Raw genomic sequence first — 25,426 nt, 5'->3', positions numbered from 1 at the left:
GGGGGCACAGCCAGATTGTACTAAATAACTCTTCAGCACCATGTGCACACAGATGCAGGAACATAACTTACTGATTTGAAAACACCTTAATATTGGAGTTGAGGAATTGTGGGACAGAGTTCCTGAGCAGAGTGGAGACACTCTCCAGCACCATCCATCATGGTTAAATTCTTTGGTGGTGTTTATGGTATCAGACAGTCTCCTCTGGGCATTTATCTGGCAGCTGAGGCAGAGTCACGATGGAGGGCAAAGGGTCTCGAAAGTATTCAGTCTACTGAGCTGTGAATAAAGTGGATGTGAACTGTGGGTCTCCGTGAGCCTTCAGCTCAGAAGAAACCTATTGGGCCAGATAAATTTGTTTTAAGTAATGCTAATAATAATTGCCTGTCGCAGCATTGACAATTACTCAAAGAGTCTCCTCAAACAAAAACACTCCTCTTTAATGCCTCATTTATTCTGCAGCCACATTCAATCCCAAATATTTGCTCTGTTTGTTTCCACTGCTACTTCAATTCTCTACATCTAGAAGTTCTCCATTTTTCTCAATCTGGAAACCTTGTTTGACATATATTTAAAGCTACAGTGCGGGACTTTTACATATAAATGAGCGTCCGTTACATTTGAGCCCTTCCTCAATGCTGATTAAACTGCCAGATAAATCTCTGTATTTTTCAGTCCGCAGAGTTTTTACATCTGTTGTCTGGTGAGACATTCCCGCACAGTTGAATGGAGGCAAACTGGTCATGCTCTGAGTACAGCATGCGCACAAGGACTTCTGCAGCTTCAGCCCTATGCTAACTTGAATGAGGATAAAATAATTCAACCGTGTGACTTTTGTAGAGTTTCCAAATCAAATAGATCAAATTGTCATTGTGAAATGAGTCATTTTTTGTTGTTTGTGTTGGCATTTATTTGATAGGTTTAAAATAAATATACACATCTATCGTTTTCCTCATTTTATTTTTTTTGCCGGGCTTATTAGGGTTAAAAATGGACAATGATATGTCCCGTTTAGGCATTGTTCATCTCTTTGAAAACACAACAGTGCTAAGCTGTTCAGGGAAATTGCTAAGCCTTTACAAAAAGACTAAAACTGTATTTGTGACCGACCATAAAGATTTTGGTACTTATAAGACAGTTTGAGCTTGTAACATTAATTCAGTGTTTGTATGATTAAAACACTAATTATAAGTATCTGAAAAGTTCCTCTTTCTGTTGCATTGAGGAAGTGTATTTAACCATTCAGTCCTGGAAAACAGTGTCCTCCTGAAATTACTAGTATCCTGATGTCAGCGTGAAAGTCACTGCTACGCTGAAACAACATAGCCTTTAACAGGACTTTCATGAAAAAAGGGCAATTTGACACAAGTAACATTGGCTCTTAGAAGCAGGTGTGATATCATGGGGGCTTAATACGCATTTAAAGGTGCAAGTAGAAAATATCTTTCCATCATATGATATTACAAGACCGAGGTTAGATGAAAGCCCTCAAACTGCTGCAATCAGTCTGCAATTATCGCTCTTTACATCTCAATGAGGAAATCCAGCTGCAATGTAGGATCTGATGATGTAGGCGGGGGAGTAACCGTGTGTGTTTATGAGGAGCGGCAGATGATACTTACAGAGAGAATTATGAGGGGGTTTCTAATCGTCTGAACAAACTAAGAAGCACTGCACTAAGCACTGACTTTATGTCTTCACCTGCTCGTGGCCTCTGTTTACCAGAACAGAGACACTGTTTTCATCTTGGTCACGCTCCAAGTAGCAGTTTGAAGTCCTGACATTGGCATTCCTCTTGCGATGCTCGATTGAACGCAAATAACATGAGGGCATTCACAGAGACTCTATTGTGGTCATAAGATGGAATTACGATTATGAATTCAATTTAATTATTTATCCGAGCCATTTATTCTTCTCTGACTTCTTTTCTAGCTCCAAAAAATTTAAAAGGACAAAGACAACTACTGGTTTATAGAAAAAAAAACATTCTTATCAGAGTTTCAGATATGAATGTAGTTTAATTTCACATCAAACCAACAGGCCTGTAGTAATTATTCTGCCCATCCTCAATCACCATTAAACCATTATTTCTCTGTGCTTTATCTACACGATGCTCTCTCTCTCAGCCGCTCCCTCTCAGCTTCTCTCTCTGTCTGTGCTGCCTGCTTTGTCTTTTTCATTTTGTCTTTTCAGTGCAGTCAGTATTGAGTGGCTCACACTATTTGGATGCAAGATGAACTTAGATAAGAGTTAATGAGAATACAGCATTGTGCGGACAAAGAATGGCTCAGGCTGCACTCAAGAGCCTCCTCACCAGGAGTTCGACTGTAAAGAGTCACAGCCACCTACTCCTCCAGGTTTGGAAGAGGGGAGAAGAAGAGACAAGAGAAAGACAGGGAAGAAATGTTGTGAACGACAAATAATAGAGGTAAAATTAAGCATATGCTTGAGGCACAGAAATGTAGAGGGAGCCCAGGGTAAAAACATAATGACAGACTCTCCTTACATAACCCAACTTTGACAAAACAAAACTGTGCTTAGCTTTAAATATCACCACCGGGTAACACTCTCTTTATTTCACAGACCTTTCAGGTGTGGTGTGACATTCCCGCACCAGTGGTTTAACTTTGTACTGGGGACAGTTTGGCCGGAGCATGTGCATCAGAGACTTCCACCAGCCGAGCTGGTTCGGCTCGATGCTAACTTGAATGGGGATAAAATAATTCAGTCGTGACTTTCCAAATGTTATCAAACCAAATTCTCATTGTGAAATGAGTCATTTTGTGGGGATTAAGACATAATTTATACACCGTTTACAGCCACAACAGTAGCGATGGAGCAGGCTACAGTGGAGCCTGTGACGTGAGCACATCAACAGTGTTTTTGTAAGTATTCTCAATGTGAGAGGGGGTAGATAAAACTTCTCCTGATAGGTTTAAGATTTCAATTGAATTTACTTTGTGGACACATTAATCTGGTTCCAAAAGTGAAAATAAAATGTGTGATATTCATGAGGAATTAGTTTAGGAGCCCTCATGCAATGCACAATATTATCTTATCACAAGCTAAAATATTGTGAAATCATAATGTGTGGTATGTTTTTTTAAAAGCCCTAAATCCAATCACGATTGATTTCATTTTTCATATTCATCAATCATGATCTCATGTTCAATTACACATTTTCATCAAACTCTCCTCAAACACGATCCACCAATTAGATTTGTTGCCATTTCTATTGACAACCAGGAAAAACACAGTCTCCATTGGCCTGCAACCGGCTCCAACACCGATTGCCTGTCAGATGCGATGTGCATTTTGGGTGAAACAAGCTTTTCTTGCAATTGCCAGCAAATAACACAGAAAGGAAAACAGTGCTGAACAACTGCAACTTCTGTCTTAATATTCTGAGCATCTGTCTCCATGCAGCCTAACTGTCTCCAACAATGCACACGTACGTTTTGATTGGGACCAATGCTATATACACCTGGAGTGTGTAAATCAGTCCCTGATTAAATATATTAAGTACAGAGTCTTCTACATTTTCATTCCACTTTCCATTTTTTTTATCTGTTATTATAAAGTCATGTCTTATAGCTTGCTGAACAACATGAAAGATTCATGGTTTATAGTTCAATGCTGAAAGTGCTATATGAAGCATTTCTAAAAGAGAGAACAGAAAATGAATATAAAATGAACAGGACATTTACAGCAACCACAACAACACACTTTGAGCCTTACAAAACAAGCTAACAATGCGCCCTTAAATCCAGCCATCTTCGATATGCTTATTTTCATTTGAGAGGGATCAACAGCACTTTCCTGCCCCGATCAGTTTCAGCAGTCTCTTTCTTGAGAGCATTGTGTGTTCACAATCGGCTGCCAGTCTTTTAAACAGACAAGCAATTCTCACAGATCAGAAAGATACTTCACCAATTGTTATATTTTGTTAGCTCAGTAAAACCAGGAGAATATAACCTGTTCTCTGCAGAAAGGAGTCTGTTAAAGGAAATAGTTAAGACTGCATCCAAAATCCCTGGGTATTCCCAGTTGTCCTTTTCTTCTATCTATAAAACTTACCTCTGCTGTAAGAGAAAACTCTCACTGAGAATGTCAGTTTTTGAGGAAATAGCTTCTGGGAAAAATATTTAAACAACTTTGGTTCAGAGAGCATGGATTTTAGTGAAGCACGTTACACAAACTACTGAACTGTTAAAGTCCCAAAAATGTCTTGTGTTTCTTTAGATTATTTTAAGATTTATTTTCTAAAATTGCAGTGTTTAGCATAAACTCATTTTCATAAGATAAGACGAACACATTTCCGAACCTATTTTATCATAAACATAATTAAAAAATAATCAAATTCATCATGCAGTGAGGTCAATTCACATCATATGCATTTTAATGGACGGGGGGATGTTGGTAGAAGAATAAAATGAAATGCAATGAAGTAAGTGTATGAGCAGATGGTATGAGAAGTAGTGAGGAATATGAAGGAGAATGACCAGAGAGGATTAGTGTAAGGTGAGAGTGAAAATAAGACATTAAACACACGTTAAGAATAGTCTTCTTCACTGATGAGATTGTTCCCAAACAGCAAGAGAGGAGCAGGAGGAGAGAAACGAGATCGGAAGGCAAATGAGCGGAACATCTTGAGAAGGCTGCAGATAAATGAATAAATAAAGGCTTGAGAGAGGAGACGGCTTCTCAAGGATGTCATATCTTAATTGAAAATGACAGCTTCAATTAAAAATGTAATCATTCTGTCCGTTTTCTAATTAAAAGCGAAACGACTGATAGTTTTGACTCATTAACTTCAAAGAGTGATGCAGCCTGACAGAGTGGGGGAAGTGTATCATTTGCTGAATGGAGAGGGGTTGAGCAGATGAGAGGTGATGCAAAGGATGAAGAGGACTGATGCATGGGGTGGGGATGATCTGCAACAATGACTTTCTATAACAAAGACAGACACACAGCTCTTGGTCAGCGGATAAGTGGTTAAAAGATAATAACCGGGAAGCAAAGAGAGACTATTCAGTCATGGAGGTTGTTAGACCTGACAAAAAGAAAAAAAGAAGCTCACAGCAGTAAGAGACAATTATTTTTTTTTAATAAAGAGAAACCTCTTCATCATTACTGCTTTTCTAAACCAGCACTGATACAAACCTTAACAAGCCAAGAAAACACACTGATCTGATGTGTAATGTGTACCGGAGCCACACATTTGATCCCTTCTTCATGTGGAAGCCAACCCACCTGTTGAGGGCTTGTTCGCTGTGTGTGATAACGACTGAATTGTCAGGCAGCTCAGCTAGTGGCTTGGCTTGTTAAGAACAAAAAGTTCTGAACATCACCACATGTTGTTTTTTCTGTGGTGCCATCATTACATTACATTTCGCTGACACTTTTATCCAAAGCGACTTACAACATACCGATGGTACACCATCAGGAGCAATTTAGGGTTCAGTGTCTTGCTCAAGGACACTTAGGCATGTGGACAGGAGGAACTGAGGATTGAACCACCAACCTTCCAATTAGTGCGCAACCCACTCTACCAACTGAGCTACAGCCTCCTCACAGGGCCACAGAGAGACTGACGGAAACAAAAAGCATTCACACTCTCATTCACACCTAAGGGCAATTTGTAGAACCACCTGAGGTGCATGTTTTTGGATGTTGGGAGGAAACCGGAGCACCCGGAGAGAACCCACGCAAGCACAGGGAGAACATGCAAACTCCGCACAGAAAGGCCCAGGACTTTTTGCTATGAGGCGACAATGCTAACCACTGCACCATCAAAATATTTAGTGTAGTTCTACTTATCTTGATGAGTTATCTAGATTAGCTTTAGCTTACGTGTCCTGCACTTTATTTCTGATTTGCCTTCAAATTATAAATATCTGAATCTATATAGGTAAAAGTGTGATTGTATATGTGAGCATCTTTGTAAACATATTATCTATTTTTGGAATAATTGTATTTTTATTCCACCATGATAGAAATAGACATCGTCGGAGGCATTATGATTTCAGGTTGTCCCGTTCTTGTGAATGCGATATCTCATGAACACCTTGGCACAAACGTTCATGTGGACTCAAGGATGAACTAAATCGATTTTGGTGATCAAAGTTCAGAGGTCAAGGTCACTGTGACCTCATGTCCGTCCTATCGGTCAGTTCCATTCTCATCAATGCGACATCTCAAAAACACTTTGGAAGAAATTCTTCAAATTTGGCACAAATGTTTGTTTGGAAAGAAGGATGAACTTTGGTGGTCAAAGCTTGTAAAGCTCTTCAGTGTTGTTGGGTTGAAAATGATTATTAATTATCCACATTTTATAATTTATAGCTTCTTTGCTGCAACATCCACATTTGAACCATTGTCGACTGTCAGTCAGCTTTATTAGCCAAACATGTGAAGTCATATTAGGACTTCTTCAGAGTCTATGATATATATTGTAAAAAAACATATCTAAATGTAAATTGCAACTACTGGTTAGAGGAGGCATACGACTGTGAGGTGGTAATTCTAGTTTAATGTGCAACTAAATAATACAAGACGACAATTAGTCAAGCTGATTGATTCAAGACTTAATTTAGGATTCGGTCACACTAAACAGAGACTATAGTATGAATGTTTCTTTTTTTACTTACTCAAGGACGGCATAACACCTGAAAGCCTCCATCTGGAAAAAAATATTGAATTCAAGCTTATACAGGATATTATATCTCCCTGTTAAAAATATTGAATGAATATAGGAGAAAAACTGCACAGTGAAGTGCATAACATTACCACACACACAAACACAAAAACACACAGATGCAAAAAATAATATGAGACTAAGGGATTTTCTGGGGGATTACTTTTTGTCCTGTCATTGGGATGAGTCACCACTGTTTTGGTTTCCCGACAAAATATCAGCAGCATTACTCCTGGTTTTTGTTTTACACAGTCTGACAAGAACCAGCAGACGTGTACTAAACCACTTCGATCATCATGAAAAGCAGCATTTATCAGTCAAAGATAATGCGGTTAAGATAATGCATGTGCATATGCTGCATCTCTGTTCCTCTCCTGAACACCCCGAACTGCCAACTCTTCATCACATTTCAAAGGAACACATTGATTTTTACTTTTCTTTTTTAAATCCATAGTTACGACAGCCAGTGAATACAATAGGCTGAACAAACTGTGCATTCATATGGAAAGACTTTTAAATAAATTCACCAATTTAAAGAAGATTATAGACCTCAAACCATGCAGTGACAAATTCTTGAGACAGATCCTTACTCATCCATGGCTTACTGACCTCTGCTCCAGTACTGGACCCTGAGCAGCTGCAGCAACAGAGGAGAGAAGTGGGCCATGTAAACAATCGTGTACCCTTTTTCCAAGTGGCAATGTTGCACATTTAACCGTTATTTTTTATATAATATCTGGCAGTACACTTGGTCATATGGAACTATTGTTACAAACCTGTCAAGATGAGCCTTAAAATGATGAATAAAATCAGTTGTAATACACAGGCAGCAGTGAAGGAGTTCAGCAACTGGAACAAGACACCCCCAGAAAGATTCAAAAATCAGACCATATAATGAATGCATGTTTTAACTTAATCTGCATTTTATCCATTAAACTGTTTCTGTAACTTTTGTATTTGAAATGCAAAATAACATTTACTGATGGAGCTCGGCAAAAAAACGGCTATGTAGCTGCTTGAGTCCTGACAAAGTGAAGGAATTCCCATTGATTTTCTGAAAATTACAAGGTCCAAAGTTAAAATCGGTTCTAGTCTAGGCAGGATGAGATCAATGCTCGAATAACACTTTTTAGGTTTTCAGCAAATAGGAAGGTTTTGGGTGTTTTTCTCTGTGGAATAGTGGTAAATTTCTACACATTTGGAACAAATTGTTGTTTTGTTGATGTGTTTTTACGAGGGAAAAATATTCCCAGACCCAGCAAACAAGTCAAAACTCTTTTTCTGTTAGTGTCAGCATTTTGCAGGAGGGGGAAGTCTGGTCTTCACTATTGATGTCATACTGCTCGTCTCAAACTATCAGAGCCCTGCTGTCCACATACACTGTCTGGCCATCTTATTTTAGTCCTTTATTGACAACACTATACTGAATTCTTTGTTTTCATTTGATCCATTTGACTTTGACCCCATTCAAACATCAAAATAACACTAAAAAACACACACCGCAAAGTATCTCAACATGAATAAGTCCATTTGGCACATAAGATTCAAAATATGATCTCAAAACATTTTTCTCTGACCTGAAACAGAACCTGAATCATAGCCAGCGAAGATAGGAATCGTGTTACTACATGCATAATGTCGCTATGCGATACAAGTGGGAAACAAGGCTCGACTGACCTTCATCTGCCCTGAAACGCATAATAAATTTGAGAGAGAAAGAAAATGCAAAAACTGTGATATTCAACAATTATCTAGTTAAGTGTTGGCCAAGTAGGTCAGAGAAAAATCAATAGACATTGCTGAAATAGTCATTAAGTCATCTCTTTGCACTTCTGTCTACAGTACAAGCCGAATGGAGCATCATCCGGCCTGCAGCTGATATCAGTGGTAGTTTATGCTTTGCAGAGGATCTCAAAGAAATAAACCGGTTAAGTTAAATGGTCACAGACACAAACTAACTTCCAGCGTTTGTTGATTAAAGCAGCAGCAATTTGGAAAGGGGGGGTGCCTGTGGTGGTGAACCAACAGAATATTTTCACCCTGCTATGCTGTTCCTCTGAGCAAGCAGCTTCATTGTGTGCTTCAACACATTGTTTTCGGTTTTTCAGCCTGTAGCTCCACTGTTTAGGTTCACTCTAACTACTCTCTTTAACCTCTTGGCTGATAATGTAGATAGTCGAGTTAGTAATTTTCCCCAGGATTTAGTGGAGACCAAAAACAGAGCTAATAGGAGAGTGAACATTTGATTTCACCAGACTGATGCAAACAAAGCTCCACATACATACTACTATGGCTTTACATCTACTGGATGTATAAATACGCAACCGTTGCCTTACAAGTTTCCATATTAAATGCAGATTTCACTGAGTGTTAGTCAAATGGGAATGACCTTTCTTTGTCATATTTACTAATTAACTGTCCATATACTGACCTGAATTTAGCTGAATAACAGTTGATTATTTTAAGGTCTTACCTCAGTAGCCATCAGGTTAAGTTTCCTTTCCATGAGAGTTATGATATGTACTTTAGAGATTATTCTCTTCCTTTGAATCAGTGATTGATGAACCATTATACGAAATAAAAGTCTAGGTTCTTCAGATATTAAATACATCGAACTGCTGCCGTTGCAAAAAATATTGAAGTCGCTTCTTGACAAATGATGACCTGCTTGTAAAAATATCCTCAAATTTATACAAGGGTGAATATCTTGAACACATATCATTTAATGTTTTTAGCCGGACTTGTTTTCATATTTACTTTGTAGTGTTTTGTTGTTGTGTGTTTTCATGTGTTCCTGTCTGCTCTGATTTTCTGTCAGGGTCTCAGGGTGACGTAGAAATGTCTGGTTAGTTAAGAGGTTGTTTTTTTGGGGGGCGGAGGGAGGGGGGGGGTTGGTCACAGCTGGGCAGTCCAAGTGAACAAGGCTATCCCTGACACAAAAAGATAGGGCTGTGGAGGATGATGAATGGGGCTGTTTGAGCATGCTACTCAGTTCAGCCACGCTCTCCATTGTGCCTGTCTAACTGCAAGAGGCAAGGTAAGAGGCGCTAATGCAAAGTTAACCGAGTTTCAGATTCTCACTATCTCAGAGCATAATTGAATCCTCCAACTAATTACTCATCAGAGACGAGCCAGTATAAGTTGGATCATCCTCTGAGGAACCTGCTGTGCTTCTCGTGGAGCCAATTTTCTTTGTTCAATACATCACAAGTCTGGAAACGGCATATAGTCATGTGTGTGGTCTCTGTCCGAGAGATGTTCCAGGGAGATGGAGCCTTATCCAAAAATGAGATCAAACTGGACAGAGGACACTGTTATCTCTCACTCAAAGTTCCAGGATTAAAATCAAATCCTGAAAACAAAGACATGGTTTAATTCAACACTTCACACAGTAAAGAGCATCAAAAAGATTACCCTCCAAGGTTGTACATTCTTCTCTGCCATATCCTGTTTTTGCAACTTTTATAGCTTTTAAGATAAAAAATGAGTAGTAATAGGAATATCTATGCACATATTGGAGTAAAAAAGACAAAATACTCCTGAAGAATGGTCTTTATTGAGCAAGAGAGTGTGTTAAGTGTAATAGGCGAGGGCCAAAAACATTAAGGCTGAGTGAATGAGGTGCCTGTTAAAGCCTTGTGAAACGCATAGCTGCCTGCAGGCCTCTTATCATCAGCCAAATCACTGCTGCCACAGTAATACAGTGCTCAAAACAATCTCTCCAGCCGGGCGCTGTCACACTGATGGGGCCCTTTTTGATTCATTCACCACTGATCACACAGAAACAGGTAGCTAACCACACACACACAAACGAGATATGAATGCACTTGCACTCACACAACAGAATACAAGACACACGGGCTCAGACCCGGACTGTAACTTGCTGTCCAATTGAGTTTGCAGGTCCAGTAGCAGAACATAATGAGGTTTTCACATTGACACACTCAAGCTAGAGAGAGTGGTGGGAGGACGGTGTGGGGGGGGCGTCAGTGGGTGTGACACAGAGAAAGAAGGGGAAGGAAAGAGAAAAGGCACTCAATGATAATGTATGAGCTGTCTGCAGTGCTCCATGGTGGGGGAAAGAGCGCAGTGGTGCATTTAAAAAGAAGATTATCATGTCAAGATACAGTAATACCTCGCTGAACATTGATTTTCATTGGGTATTGGTGCTCTGCTCTGTCTGTGTGGGTGTGAACACTCAGGGTGGCTAATCAGCAGAGGAGACGTGTTGGCTGCAAGTCATCTCAAACAGACCAAGATGAATCAAAATGAGAATCAAGCACTGGATGTTTCCTCTGTATTTCACAGAGCTACACCATCTCTTAGAATCTACTCTTATATACTGACAATGGCAATGTGGAAACAACTTTCAAGGAGCCTGCTAATGACGAACTTACAGAGAATTATCTCCGAAATTCCCTCAGTTTTATGGACTGTTAAAGCGAGTTTCAGCTCATTATTTAGCTGTCTGGCCTGAAACTCAACTGTTCTGGTTCACTCTCACTGCTCTCGTAGCATTTTAGGCCACAGCAGGCAGTTGCTTTAGTAAAAAAAAGAAAAGAAAAAAAAGCTATAAAAACCCTCCTGCTCAGCAGCAAGAGGTAGGCGGACAAAGTTAGCAACTAGCTGGTGAAAATAATGCAACCGCTTCTTTAATATTACATAAATTTGGTAAACTTTGGAGATATTCTCGTGAAAATTGTGTCCTTATTGTGTTTATAAGAGGTGCATAACTATATCATATCACTGGCATGACTGTCCTGGTTTCAACTCCTGGCAAGATTTTAATTGTGGTTGTAAATTGGTGGTAAGTGCAGTTAGGAAGCATTTTTAGCAGATGCATACAGATGTTTACTGAAATACACATCTATCATACATCACATATTTGGTAAAACCAATATTTTAACATTTAATGTATTTAAAATAAAATGAAGAAAAGAAATGCAGCTTTAGACCAAATTCTGAAAAAAATACAAATGGAAACAGAAAAAGTCATGCAGGTGAATATGCCAAGCTAAAAAAATGTGTTTGACTTTTAATCAATTAATCTTGAATTACATTTTAGAGTTTATAGCCTGTTCTGTGATTTGCAGGTTTCAGAAATTCACTTGTGACTTGACTGTTTTAGTGCAAACGTTAGTGGTTTATGTATGAATGTGAATCAGGATGTAAAGATCTTGACTTTAGTGTTGAATTCTCTTGGATCCATCAACAAACAAAAATGCAACCCGTCTTTCCAGTTAAGTTTTCTGGCTGGTAAAGTTTTTTTTGAGTTTGTTGTTTTGTCTTTAGTCCTTAGCTAAACCTCAGCATGGCTGCCTGCCTCCTCATGAGAGTTAATTAACGGTATATAGCCCACAGCATATGGTTTGCTCTGTGGTCAATTTGTCAGTTAGCTAAGCACAGGTTGTGTAAGTCAGCTAAAACAAATCTTTTTTGTTGGCCTACAACTGAGTTTCTACATAAATGCATGTTACGATTCCTTATTTTTTGTGGACTACGTTTTGTGAAATAACACAGCACAAATAATCCTCTACTTTCATATGTATCATCTGTATTTTGTTCATTTTCCAAACCTGTACATCCTATTCCGCAACAAAGTACCTGTATATCAACTAAATATTTTATGCTTCAGCAACGGTGATAGCCATAACCAGATGTTCTCCAGTGGTCTGTCCAAATATCCCATTCTAGTTAATACACTATCTCAAGAACATCTATGTAGAATTCCTTCAAATTTGGCACAAACATTCACTTGGTCCCAAGGATGACTTGATTTGATGTTTTGGGTCAAAGGTCAAGGTCACACTGATCTCATATTCACCAATTCTTGTGGACACAATATCTCAGGAATGCCTTTAGGTAATTCCTTCACATTTGGCACAGATGTTTACTTGAAGTCAACAATGAACTGATTAGGTTTTGGTTGTCAAAGGTCGAGGTCACTGTGGCTTCACATCTGTCCCATTCTTGTGAGCACATTATTTAGGTTTTCTTGTGTACATAATATGAGTCGGTAAAAAGCATGGCTGTCAACTGCATTTTGTTTATTTTAGTATTAGTTTTCCTTATTATTTTCCCCGTTTTATTCTGTCCATATTTGTTGTGTTCGTGACACTTCTGAACTCATTCCAAACATTTCATGAGCCGGCAGGCTAATTTTCTCTTTGCCTTCATTTCTCTTTGCGTACCCCCATCCCACTCAGCCCGTTCTGTTTGGGTGAGTCAGACTGCTGGACTGCGTCAAGCCGAGTTCTGCTCTACTACCTTTTACCCTCCCTACCATCCCTCTCACCCCCTCACCTCTCTGTTGTTTTTCCTTTTAATTCCTCTGATAGCTCACAGAGCACCCAAATGCACCTATCTGGAAGGACTGGATGAAGTGAAAGCCATGAAAAAATAAATGTGGGCGATATTCCACAGTCTGGAGGACTGCAAATAGCGAGTACATTTATAGTATTTTTGGTGTGTGCTCTTGTGTTCATGACAAGCCTTCAGAAATAGCGCAGGTCTGTGCTACAACGGTGCAGCACAGTCTGAACTGTACTTCATGTGAAGCTGGTTAAGCCCAGAAAACATGTTTGCCAAACACAATGATTACAAAAGAAGGAGCCATAAAACTCTGACTAAAGCTGTCATTTAAAAATATGGAATTATCACAATCAAATCCATGATGCGAATTATACGCCCTGAGTCTTATCAAGATTGTGTGATTGTGTGGCTCAGCTGGGCTAGCACAGTGACCCACGGGCTGCGGCAAAATAATCACTTTTATTTTAAGTATATCTTTCAACTAGTACATAGGCTTACATAATTTTTCTCCTGCTGTTATTGTTCCACATCGAACAGTTGTCCTCTGGATGTGTGTATTCTTTGTTTACACAAAGATGACACCACACACACAAAATAGATTTTCTAGGCTCTAATTTAAGATTCACAAATATTAACCTTGGTTTACAGGTCAGAATACAAACATGACAGAATTAGTCTGCTATTCAAAATATCCTGCTTTATGGTAGAAAAGTCATTTGGATCACAGTAGATTTTATATAATAGTCCACCATAAGTAAACACAGGTGTATACACTCGATGATCATCTTTGATTGGAATAAATGGGGCATCATCTGTGAGCCTCAATCAAGCTCAGACTGTATCAATATATACATTGTTATTCATGTAACATTGCAAATTTTTTACCTTGTCAAAATGACTTTATGATGATCTGGTTTTAAATATTTTAAAAGAACATTGACTCATATGGTAGCTGGTTTAGAATTAGATTTATATTATATATATTTATATTGTTTTTTCAAATGTCTTTATAAATGGAAACATGAAAAGCAATAGCTGAATGTACTATAAGCAGAAAGCTATTTAAATTTCATAATGAAACAGAGACACTACTCCTCACGTTGTATATTTCTAAATCGGTGCTATTGTACCTTATAGACTGATGGCTCAGGGCTAATTAATCTGCATGTTACAGCTCTGAGAACACAGTTATCAAAGGGTTAACAATTGAATAATGCAATTGTGCCTGGGTTAAGTGTAGTGTGAAAAGAGGTAATAATCATTTTAGAGTTGACTAAGATTAAAGTTTGGCTCGCGGCCATTCTTACTCTGTGTTGGTTGTTAAAGGAGCTAATTAAACCCACATGAAAGCCCCTTCTCGGGAGCGAGAGAGATTAAATGCCCTCAGGTGTATTCTCTCATCAACTACTGTGCGCAACAAAAATGGAACAACGATTAGACAGCATGCACAGTTTGCAAAATGTAAAAAGTGATTCTGAGTTGGTGTGTTTTCAGATATAGTATTAATTATGATCAAGATCCCAGTGATGGAAATAATGCTGTGATATAAGATAATAATGATATTACTGGAGTTGTAATAAAAGCTTCAGGATCTTTTCTGTTTGTTTACATGTAGCTGGTCTATCCAGTATGGTTTAGCTTCGGCATAGCGATTAAGTCACTGTTTGTCTGAGCATTTTCAACTCATGTTTGTAAATTTGTTCATCAAATACACTTGCTTGTACTTGTCATGAATCGCTTTGTCTCATGTCTTACATAATTACATCGGGGAAAATGCACTTGTCTTCAAGACGTGTGTGCGAAAGTCCTCAGTGTGTACATTATTTCACAAATGCCTCACTTTTTGATAGTCATTAATATATACATTAATCATCCTCTCACAACATGTTTGGTCAATTTGTTTTCTGGCAGCCCCCTCGTGTGATTGTCATTTTGTTTGTTCAGAGTATATACTGTTTAGGTCTATTCAGTGTCAGTGAAATGTAAAAAGAAGCATGAGCTCAGCTGTAATTTCAGGCTTCTGCTGTTTGAAATTTGCATTAAGCTACACACACATACACATAAGCTGAAGCAGCTTCCTCTTTGCCTGGCTGGAATTTGTAAGCCCTGAGCTCCAGCCAAGCTCCTGTTGCTGAGGGGGAACCAGCTGCACACTCATCCAATCCTCCTGCCAGTTCTCCTGCTAATGGTACAGCTCAGAGCACCCCTGTCCACCCCTTCCACAAGAAAACATTTGGTACATCCCATTGGTGCTTCTCTGGCTGGTTTGACACTGACTCAGTAGTATCACAGCAGTCAGCCTAATGGTAGCCTGAACACACACGCAATCAACACAACGCACACACGCACCAAGAGTGAGGACATAAGAAGAAAGAGTTACAAGAGAGAAGCAAAGAAATCCTCAACTAGTCCTTCCACTGTCAGTCTTCTGGTTGTTTTGCATCCCTGATATGACCCTGTTTAGCCCAAGATGTGAGTATAACTGAGTATATTCCTGTGTGTGTGTGTGTGTGTGTGTGTGTGTGTGTGTGTGTGTGTGTGTGTGTGTGTGTGTGTGTGTGTGTGTGTGTATTTATGTATTAGTGGATGTTTGTATGTAGCACAGTGTTTCTGAAAGCCAGTATTTTCCACTGTGCCTCTCTGTGCTCTCCCCCTGCCATTTTTAGCCTTTCCCTCTACAAGCCTTTCAGCCTGTATTTGCTCATCTCTGCACTTCATTCTGTAGCACAGGTTTCTTTTCACTTGTGCCTCAAAGCCGTTTTCTCTGGCATTCTCCATACCTACACATTGTTTTTTTTAGTTTTTTTAGAAAGGGTCCTATGGAAACATCAGTAGAGCTGGGTGTGAACACTGTGATGCATTAAAGAGGTACTTCAAACAAATATATCTTTCCAACAAAACTGTGAGGTACCTGATCAAAGGTAAAGTTGTTTCTTGCACTGGCAAGGTCAGCACCTGGTCTTTGGACAAGAAGGCTGGTGAGACAGAAATGGTTGACGGCTTAATTTTTTTTGTATAAATTATTTCTGGTGATGTATTGAGCATACATTTTGTTTTCCTTTTTCTACAGCTGTAGATTAATAGTGTTTTTATGAACCACTCTTAATTGGAGTACTTTAAGAAGCACCCAGGCAGAGCAGCTACATATACAAAAAAATTCCACAGTAGTTCAGAAACCGCAGGCAACTCAGAAAGCTACATGTTTGTTTGGAAAGCAAAAGCTTCAGAGATGTTCGATATAGGCTGAAAGACTTGACGGTAAAAGTCAAGTCTTTGGCTATCGCTATTTGATTTGGTGTGAAGTGGGATGTTTTCAGGGTCTGTAACTTAAGTCACTGCTTTATCTCCCTCACTGTAATGCAAGCGGTTTCCTTTGCCTCCTGTTTCACGGCTGTGGTGTATAGATGCAAGCTTTCTTTTTGGCACAGTACACATAAGCATCTCTTGCAACATAACATCTATTCATATCAACCTTCTCTATCTTTCCTATCGCTCTCCTTTTCTTTTATCTGTTCAGGTGGTAATGTTAGATGTTTGCAGTGATGCCTGTGATTACAGTGTTTAATCATGGGAGTGTAAACTAAGGCTTCATGGTGTCCACTTGGCTCTAAGTTTGACTTAAGGTCAGTTGCAGCGTAGGAAGATGTAGAGAGTGGGGCTTATTAGCAAGAACCATGCACACCACACTTTTACATCCACACAGACAAGACACCTTTATATGTAGGGTACCACAATTTGGATTCATTGATACATTTTGTGGCAAATGACAGCAAATCCAATTAAAACCTGACACAAAACATCAGAATGGCTTCTTTCTGATCTATAAAACGTTTTTACCATCAAAATGCATTGCAGGGTGCAAAGAGAAATGTGACAACAAAGCATACAGATGGCTGCGCTGGTACTCAAACTACACCGAAACAGGTCAAGAAATGTGTTGCATTTTTTACCTATCTGTTTTTTAAGCTTGATCGTCAAGAGTATTTTATCTTGATGGATTTGTTCTGAGCAAGGACAATTGAACGATTGTTATCTTTAGCTATTCCAGTACCAATTACAGGAGAAAGAGTTGCAGTATTAGGCAGTAAAGGGAAAATGTCCAATATAGAAAAATAAAACAATGCAGGAAGGACATACAAAGCTGATTTAATTTTTGTTTGTCTCTTTGGGTGGAACGTTTGAGAAAAGAAAAAAAATTGTCAGCAGGATTACAAAACAACGTTTTTTGATTGAAATGCCTCTCAAATATCTGTATAAGTCATCAGCTTAAGCATTTGTGATCTCGGTTACGTGATTTAGATGCTGAATTGAATTAAATAAAAAAAACATCAAACATTTCAGGATGCGGCTCAACCCGCCGCGTGAAAAATTGAATAATCGGAAAGAAATTAAATGATGATAGAAGACTTCAACTTAAGCTATGTTTTTATCTGATCATATTACTGTCACATCAGCGTGCGTGTGCGTGTGTTTGTTTGTGTGTGTGTGTGTGTGTGTGTGTATGCGTGCGTGGTTCTGCAGAAGATTAGGCTGTTTGCTAAAAAGGTCTGTTAATATAAAATGAGGGCTGTGCAGAAAATCCCGAAATGAAAGTATTGCAGAATCCACGACTGTCCTGATGTTATATTCTTGAGATTTGCAGTTGCATACAAGTGTCACCTAAAGTAACTACAAGTAGAGCCTTGTTAACAGTGTGTGCAGGGAAGTGAAAACAGGTTCAGGTTTCCTGGGGATGGTAGAGAACTCAAGGACACTTCAGCAGGGTGGGAGCTCACTGACTGACCAGGATCTTTCAGGGGAATCTACTCCAGTCACTAGTCTTCTCCTGCTTCCTCTGGAAATTCTGAATAAAAGAAGCTTTAGCACATTGTTGCTGTGTAATTCTGTTTCCAGGTAGTGTGATAAAGCCAGATCTCCCTTTGGCTATGTATGAAGCGACAGTCTGGCACTCAGTCTGACATCCACTGATACAAAGCACAGTGACAGAGAACTGTGGCAGAGGCTGAGGCTTTATAACTCATTATTGCTGATCGCATGTGACCTTGATGTGTCCTCTGGTGCCCTTTGTTCCTATTTCACAAAATACTCTCTGTTAGATCATACTATTGTGTGATAGTATATTGGCAGGATAGTAGTGTAACCTGACAGTTTTTAGCTGGAGTCTTTTGCGGTTGTTCCCGATTCTGCTGGTCTTTAACAGGAATCACGACTCAGGGTACAATGTTACCATGACAAGCCAACCATAGTAATGACACTGTCACCATAAAGGCACATCAACATAATTAAGAGGAAACATGCCATTGGAATGGTAAAATAACCTGTCGTTCTCCATGAATCACAGAGGTGCTGTCATGTTTTAACGTGGTATTACCAGACTCAAATTCACTGCGTGAATACACTCCTCTGGCAACGCTCCATTGGAGATTGTTTTCATTCATTGCATCCAAATGGGAATAGACCTCTATTGGAGCAGCCTTTAACCAATCTGCATTGTCCACCATACAATGCATGTTGTGCGCTGAAACTAACCAAGCTATAAGCAACAGGCAGCCTTCGTCAGTGTGAACAGAGTGCAAAACCATGTCGGTAAATGACCACTGCAGACTTTAAAAGGACATTTTTAGGCGTTGTTTGTGCTCCAGTGTCAATTTCTTAACATGCTGACATTGCAACAACTGACAACCAAATCACTTCATCTGGCTCTACAACCAACCACCAGCCACATTTAGAAACGAACGCCTGACTTCAACATAATTTAGAAACCCCTAGTGATTGCTGACTGGTCTGCCCAAAGGAGTGTCTGAGCAGACCTTAATGCGAACAGGGTTTTCAGACTATAATCACAGTGAAGACTAAAGCTGTGAGCAATATGTGAGCAGAGCCAGGTTAGTCAAAACCTACAAATACTTCTTATATTTGCATGCACCTACATTACAAATCATTTGGCAGATGCTTCTGTCCAAAGTGTCTTACAACTGCAGAGTGTTGTTACCTATTCATTAAAGTAAAGTGATATTGCTAATGGTAAGGGAAAAAGATGTATATTGTGCACAATGACAAGCAACCTTCAATTACCATTATTGTTGCATTCATCATCGCGCCAGTCAACACACTATGAGAATAGTGTTGGTTATTATGGAGAACATGTGCAGTAAGTGGTATTTAGAGAGGGAGGAAGCAGGTGGGGGAAATTCATGTGAGGCTCACCACTAAAGGGAGAGAACCGACATCACGAACCATTGTCAGCAATACAGTCCTCATTGATGAGCCACTGCTTTAAGGTAACTTTACAAAACTGCACAGACATTTTTGAGTATTAAGTGAAAGAAGGAAACACAGTTTGGCTTCTTAAAAGAAAACATCTTTGCCTCAAAACAGAAAACCACTGCAAAAAACAATGAAAATATATTTACGTGTATGTGTGGGCATGTACAGTGCATCCGAAAGTATTCACAGCGCTTCACTTTTTCCATATTTTGTTATGTTGCAGCCTTATTCCAAAATGGAATAAATTCATTTGTTTCCTCAAAATTCTACACAATATTCCATAATGATAATGTGAAAAAAGTTTTTTTGAAATGTGTGCAAATCTATTAAAAATAATAAATGAAAAAAATCACATGTACGTAAGTATTCACAGCCTTTGCCATGACACTCAAAATTGAGCTCAGGTGCATCCTGTTTCCACTGTTCATCCTTGAGATGTTTCTACAACTTGATTGGAGTCCATCTGTGGTAAATTCAGTTGATTGGACATGATTTGTTAAGGCACACACTGTCTATATAAGGTCACACAGTGGACAGTGCATGTCAGAGCACAAACTAAACCATGAAGTCCAAAGAATTGTCTGTAGACCTCCGAGACAGGATTATATCGAGGCACTGATCTGGGGAAGGGTACAGAAAAATGTCTGCAGCATTTAAGGTCCCAATGAGCACAGTGGCCTCCATCATCTGTAAATGGAAGAAGTTTGGAACCACCAGGACTCTTCTTAGAGTCGGCCGCCCGGCCAAACTGAGCAATCGGGGGAGAAGGGCGGGAGGGAGGTGACAAAGATTGAACTCTTTGGCCTGAATGCCAAGCGTCATGTCTGGAGGAAACCAGGCACCGCTCATCACCTGGCCAACACCATCCCCACAGTGAAGCATGGTGGTGGCAGCATCATGCTGTGGGGATGTTTTTCAGCGGCAGGAACTGGGAGACTAGTCAGGATAGAGGGAAAGATTAATGCAGCAATGTACAGAGACATCCTTGATGAAAACCTTCTCCAGAGCGCTCTGGACCTCAGACTGGGGCGAAAGTTCATCTTCCAACAGGACAACGACCCGAAGCACACAGCCAAGATAACAAAGGAGTGGCTTTGAACAACTCTGTGAATGTCCTTTAGTGGCCCAGCCAGAGCCCAGACTTGAACCCGATTGAACATCTCTGGAGAGATCTGAAAATGGCTATTCACCGACGCTCCCCATCCAACCTGATGGAGCTTGAGAGGTCCTGCAAAGAAGAATGGGAGAAACTGCCCAAAAATAGGTGCCAAGCTTGTAGCATCATACTCAAAAAGACTTGAGGCTGTAATTGCTGTCAAAGGTGCTTCAATAAAGTATTGAGCAAAGGCTGTGAATACTTATGTATGTTATATTTTCGTTCTTTATTTTTAATAGATTTGCAAAAATGTTAAACTAACTTTTTTCACATCGTCAATGTGGGGTATTGTGTGTAGAATTTTGAGGGAAAAATTAATTTAATCCATTTTGGAATAAGGCTGTAATATAACAAAATGTGGAAAAAGTGAAGCGCTGTGAAGACTTTCCGGATGCACTCTATGTGAAGTCTGCACTGGAGAAGCTAACTGTGGCGTATAGCCTTTTGTTTACCAAATAGCACTCTGATTACCTCCTGACGTTTCGCTCCTGTTGAGAGCGACAACTGTGCTCAGCGGCATCCTCCCCTCTCTTTCTGTGTAATGGCTTCATCATGCAGTCAATCATACAGTCATCATGTTGTTCAGCAAACACATCGTAAAAGTCAGTTGTGTTTTCCTGCTACACAAAGCCAGGCGTGTGTAAAGAGTAGTCCATTAGTTTAAGAAGACGTAGTATCTGGTAATCACGTGACTGACAAAAAAAAGATGGCCTGCCCAGTGTGAGTTTATTATTTATAACGTGATCAATAAAGTGAGCTTTTGGCTAAATGAAATCAATTAACGACACTACTTGTTTGACCGTTATATTCCAAAACTATATTCACCATCTTTTACAAAAATGTGTCACATACGCCATCATTTTAATTGCCGGTTTGTTTCCTCAAATATGGGCACTTAAATGCATTCTGATGTACTTAAAACATGTCCTTATGTTTTGTGTGTTCTTCCGTACACATTGGCAGTTTTCTATGTGTAAATGTATGCATTGGCTCAGACAGATCATCAAGGTATCAGCAGCAGGGGTGCAGTTCCTCACCAGCAGTAACACTGTTAGCTGCAGAGAAGCCATCCAGCAGGTCACTGTTTGACTATAAACTGTCAGGAAATTATCTCATCTGTGGGAGGTAGAGGCACATACACATGTCTAAATTTCTTTTCACACATTCAGACCCATACTTAATTAATTGTAGCTTCCAGCCATTTGACAGTCACGCTGTGTGAGTGTATGTGCAGCTGGCCCAGTCACACTCCATTCACCACCCATCTGTCCATGTCAGAACGGACCCCTCTCCTCTCCTGTTCTCTTCCCTTCTCGTTTCCTCTCTCTCTCTCTTTGTGCCTTTATCTCTATTTTACTCACCTTTGGTAAATCAGGTGACCACAGTGTGAGCAGTATGCCGTTGGCATATTCTGTAATCAAGGTTGCTTGTGGTTAATTAGCAAACGAGAACGTGTGTATAGAGTTTTCTTTTTGCAGGAGAGACGTGCAAAGGCGAAAGTTCGGCTTTTGAGACAAGTCAAAGATTATACCAAGTTTCTGCTATATTGTTACAAATGTGAGACAAAAAAAAGAAGTGAACAGCGAGCTCGAAGTGGCAAAAGCAGTTTGGAAGATGGACGTGAAAAAAGCTACTGACCGTCTTAGCTGTCCCTCTAGTCGTTATCATGTCAAATGATGACAGCAGCTACTACACACTGTTAATTTTGCTCAAATAAAGAGTGAACGCGAGACTAAGATAAACATGACCGGACAATGTGCAGGTTGGGTAATCATCTAAAAATGTCTTCTCAGTGTGTGTTTTGTGCTCTTCCTTTGTTGTGTTATGTTGCTCTTTACTGCATTTGTACAAAGCTAATTGGTTGCTCTTTCATGCAGACATGAGCATGAGTGGAGAGTTGAAGTCAAGCCGCTCTAGGGCAGCCAGTAAGAGGGCCAGCAACACCACTTATGGGTGAGTACACATACAAACACACACACACATGCACACAAAGGCATCGTTCACACCTGGCATTAACATGCATCTTGGGTGATTCAATCATGAGTGGAGGACACACTGAGGACGCGTTGAGTTCTACATTCGGAGTTGGACTGGGACGCATATGGTCCCATTCTTTTAGCAGTGTACACAAATGTGTCCTGTGCAACACTGACGGACCGCCAATGGCATCATATAAAAGTGCAAAACAACAAGAAGAAGCCAACTGTTGATTTCTTTTTTTCTTTTAACTTCCGGCAGATCAGGCACCAGAAGCGCATTGCTGCTTTCCACCAGTTAAAAACAACAACGGATTTGATCTTTGCAAATGGAAATAATGCTTTTATTTGCATATAGAACAATAGAACAGGGAAGTGAGATCCAAAGCTAGCGGTCGCTAGAGACGCACGTGGAGATGCATTCTAACAGTAGGTGTGAAAAGACGTACTTAGAGTCGTCCACTTGTGCTCAATTTGCCCAAGATGCATGTTTATTCCAGGGGTGATCAGGGCCAGACGCTCTCCAACCTCCACACACTCAGAGATAATCATGCGCTCTATTATGTGCTGCAGCCCTTTATCTGTAACTCAATGGTTGCACCTCAGCTCTCCAATCAATGCAGCATTATTCGTTATTAGCTTCATACTAGCTGTGTATGTAAGCTGCTATTGATTTTAGCCTGAGGTGCTGTCTCCATCAGTCAATGTTTTAATCTATCTGTTGATGTAGTGCACACATATGATTGGAACTGATTACTCTTTATTGTCGGCAGTTCAATAGAGTGCTGTTGAGCTACACTAATGTAAAATGGTGTGCGCAGATGGCTGGAGAAGGGAACGGAGGGCAGTGGGAGAGACAACAATGTGTGGGCTTGTTTGAATTTGTTCACGCCTTCATTACTCTAAGCCCTCTCCTTGAAATGCATATCTTACTGTGGCTGCATCTCTGTAGGCCTGAGCTCCTCTAATGAGCACAAACCACAGAAAGTACTCTGCCTGTGACAAGTTTGAGTAGATTCTCATTTTGTAGCCCGAGTCCCACTGACTCTAACAGCGCACTTTCTCTTGCGCATCCTCAGGAAGTCTGTGTGTTGTCCTTCATACAGCATGATGTGGAAACAAAATACGAGGCATTTAAGAAACATCACTAAATGGGGAAAAAAAGGGGGAAAAAATGCTATTAATTGGCTTCCTGAAAGCTTATGTTGAGCTCCAGTTACATAGATAATGAATGATAATAATGAACATGCTGTGGATGGCTGAATCCACACAGCCATACAAGGCTTTTTGCTAACAGTGGAGATGCTCTTGTCCGAGGAGAGAGACTCACATTAAAGCAACTGGGATGAACAAAACATAAAAACTCAATTTTAAAATACTATGCAGGACATTCCCTCTATAACACAAACACTAAGTAGGTTAAGAACACAAACAAGAAGAGAAAATGAATATTAACAGATGTAATATTGAGACCACTTTGTTTGTCCTGAGCTTAATCAGCAAATCTCATTATTATTCTGTCTTCTGTACAACCGGGACTCCACAGATGCTTCCTGCTCCACAATGAATACTGATAGTTTTCCATTCAAGCTGCGGCTCCAATCCTGTCCCTCTGTTGGTTTCACCATATCATACCGTAGCATGTCGAGGTATAGATACTGCAGTATGGGTTTTTATGTATTATGCCCCCAGCATGTCCTTCAAAACAGCTAAACCCGCTCTCTGCCTGTGCTCCCTCCTCCACTCCCTCTGACCATCTCTGCCTCCTGTAAACCTTAAACCCCCAAACATTATTTGCCCACTCCACCGTGTAGTTATTCAACCGCGTGCGGCCATGCATTAATGAGGTTAGTCATACAACACCTGAGGTATCAGCCCCGATATAGCACACTTGAAATTTCACAGAGAGGACATTGAATTAATGCAGACCAAGTTGGTTTCTGTGGCCATTTCAGGTTTGTGGACACATCCAGACGCTTTACACGCAGACGACAAGACAAACCCTCTGTCTCAATTTGGGTACTTCCCTTAGTACACAATAATGTAGTACACTACATGTTACTGTGAATTTTCGACAGGCTAGCGTTGTCTCAAACTGAACACGGCCATTGCTCACTTACAAAATATCTGCTGAACATATTTTTGTGTCTCCTGTTTCATGCACACAGTAAACATACTGAGGACTTCTATCCGACAACAGTGTAGTGATTCTTACTGGCAAATAAACAGTTTGTGTGGACCTACATTTTTATATTACAGTGTTTGCCATCCGGGTACTAATTGTACACGTGTTTCTCTGGACCCCATTACTTTCTGTACAAAATCCCACTGCAATCTTGTTGAGACACACTAACATTGTCACACATAAAGCTAGGATGCATGGCTAAACATACTCACATGTGCATAATGTGAAACTGCACACATAAAAATAGTTTTTTTTTGTGCTCATGTTTATTGAAAGGGAGCATCTACATTTCGCCTGCATACCAAATAGATTTTAGTGTTGGGAAAATTAATTACCAGATAATCCAATCTGCACAATCCTTTCCCAAATACAGAAACTACAGTACAGCAACAGTCACAAATGTAAATCATGGCAGCTACCGAAAATGTCTCTGTCCAGACTCTAATAATCCTGCACTGTGCTGTTGGCAGCAGTGTGCCCCGTCTACACCCTCCTCCCACTGTTCTTACAGAGCCGGCCAACAAACACGTCTGCCTGTGGCCTAGATTACTTTGCGAACAAACTTTCTAACTCGTGTCGAAGATGCTAAAGCAGTGTAATCTGCTCATCCAACGCCATGCGGGCTACCAGCCTTTCTGAACTGCCAGGAAGTTGGATTATCGTGCCCAAAATTAAATTTAAATCTCTATCTATAGTTAAACCCAGTTAAACTCCAAATCATTTCTTGTTTCATGATAGCAGGCCTGTTCCCCACCCTCCCTGTTCTGTTCCTCTCTTCCTGCTGCCACTTTCTCATATGTCTTCCCCCAGGCTATTTGCTCCAGAGCGACCCC

The 25,426-nt window shown here is 40.0% G+C and overlaps 1 protein-coding gene across 2 annotated transcripts in view; it reads left to right on the top strand.

The window, feature by feature from the left end:
- The first annotated feature begins 15,291 nt into the window (after positions 1-15,291).
- LOC138213195 (heterogeneous nuclear ribonucleoprotein C) overlaps positions 15,292-25,426 on the top strand; it is a 38,562-nt gene continuing 28,427 nt past the window's right edge. For both annotated transcript variants that reach the window (XM_069174126.1, XM_069174125.1), the window contains exons 1-2: positions 15,292-15,481; positions 22,310-22,385. In XM_069174126.1, coding sequence (XP_069030227.1) covers positions 15,460-15,481; positions 22,310-22,385 — 98 coding nt within the window. In that variant the 5' untranslated portion in view covers positions 15,292-15,459. The remainder of the gene's footprint in view (positions 15,482-22,309; positions 22,386-25,426) is intronic.

Source organism: Embiotoca jacksoni, unplaced genomic scaffold, assembly GCF_022577435.1.
Source record: "Embiotoca jacksoni isolate LCO1_2020_lvr unplaced genomic scaffold, fEmbJac1.0.p SCAF_6, whole genome shotgun sequence".
NCBI lineage: Eukaryota > Metazoa > Chordata > Actinopteri > Embiotocidae > Embiotoca > Embiotoca jacksoni.
Note: the sequence above shows the minus strand (reverse complement) of the source record. Positions and strands in the feature narration are given on the sequence as shown.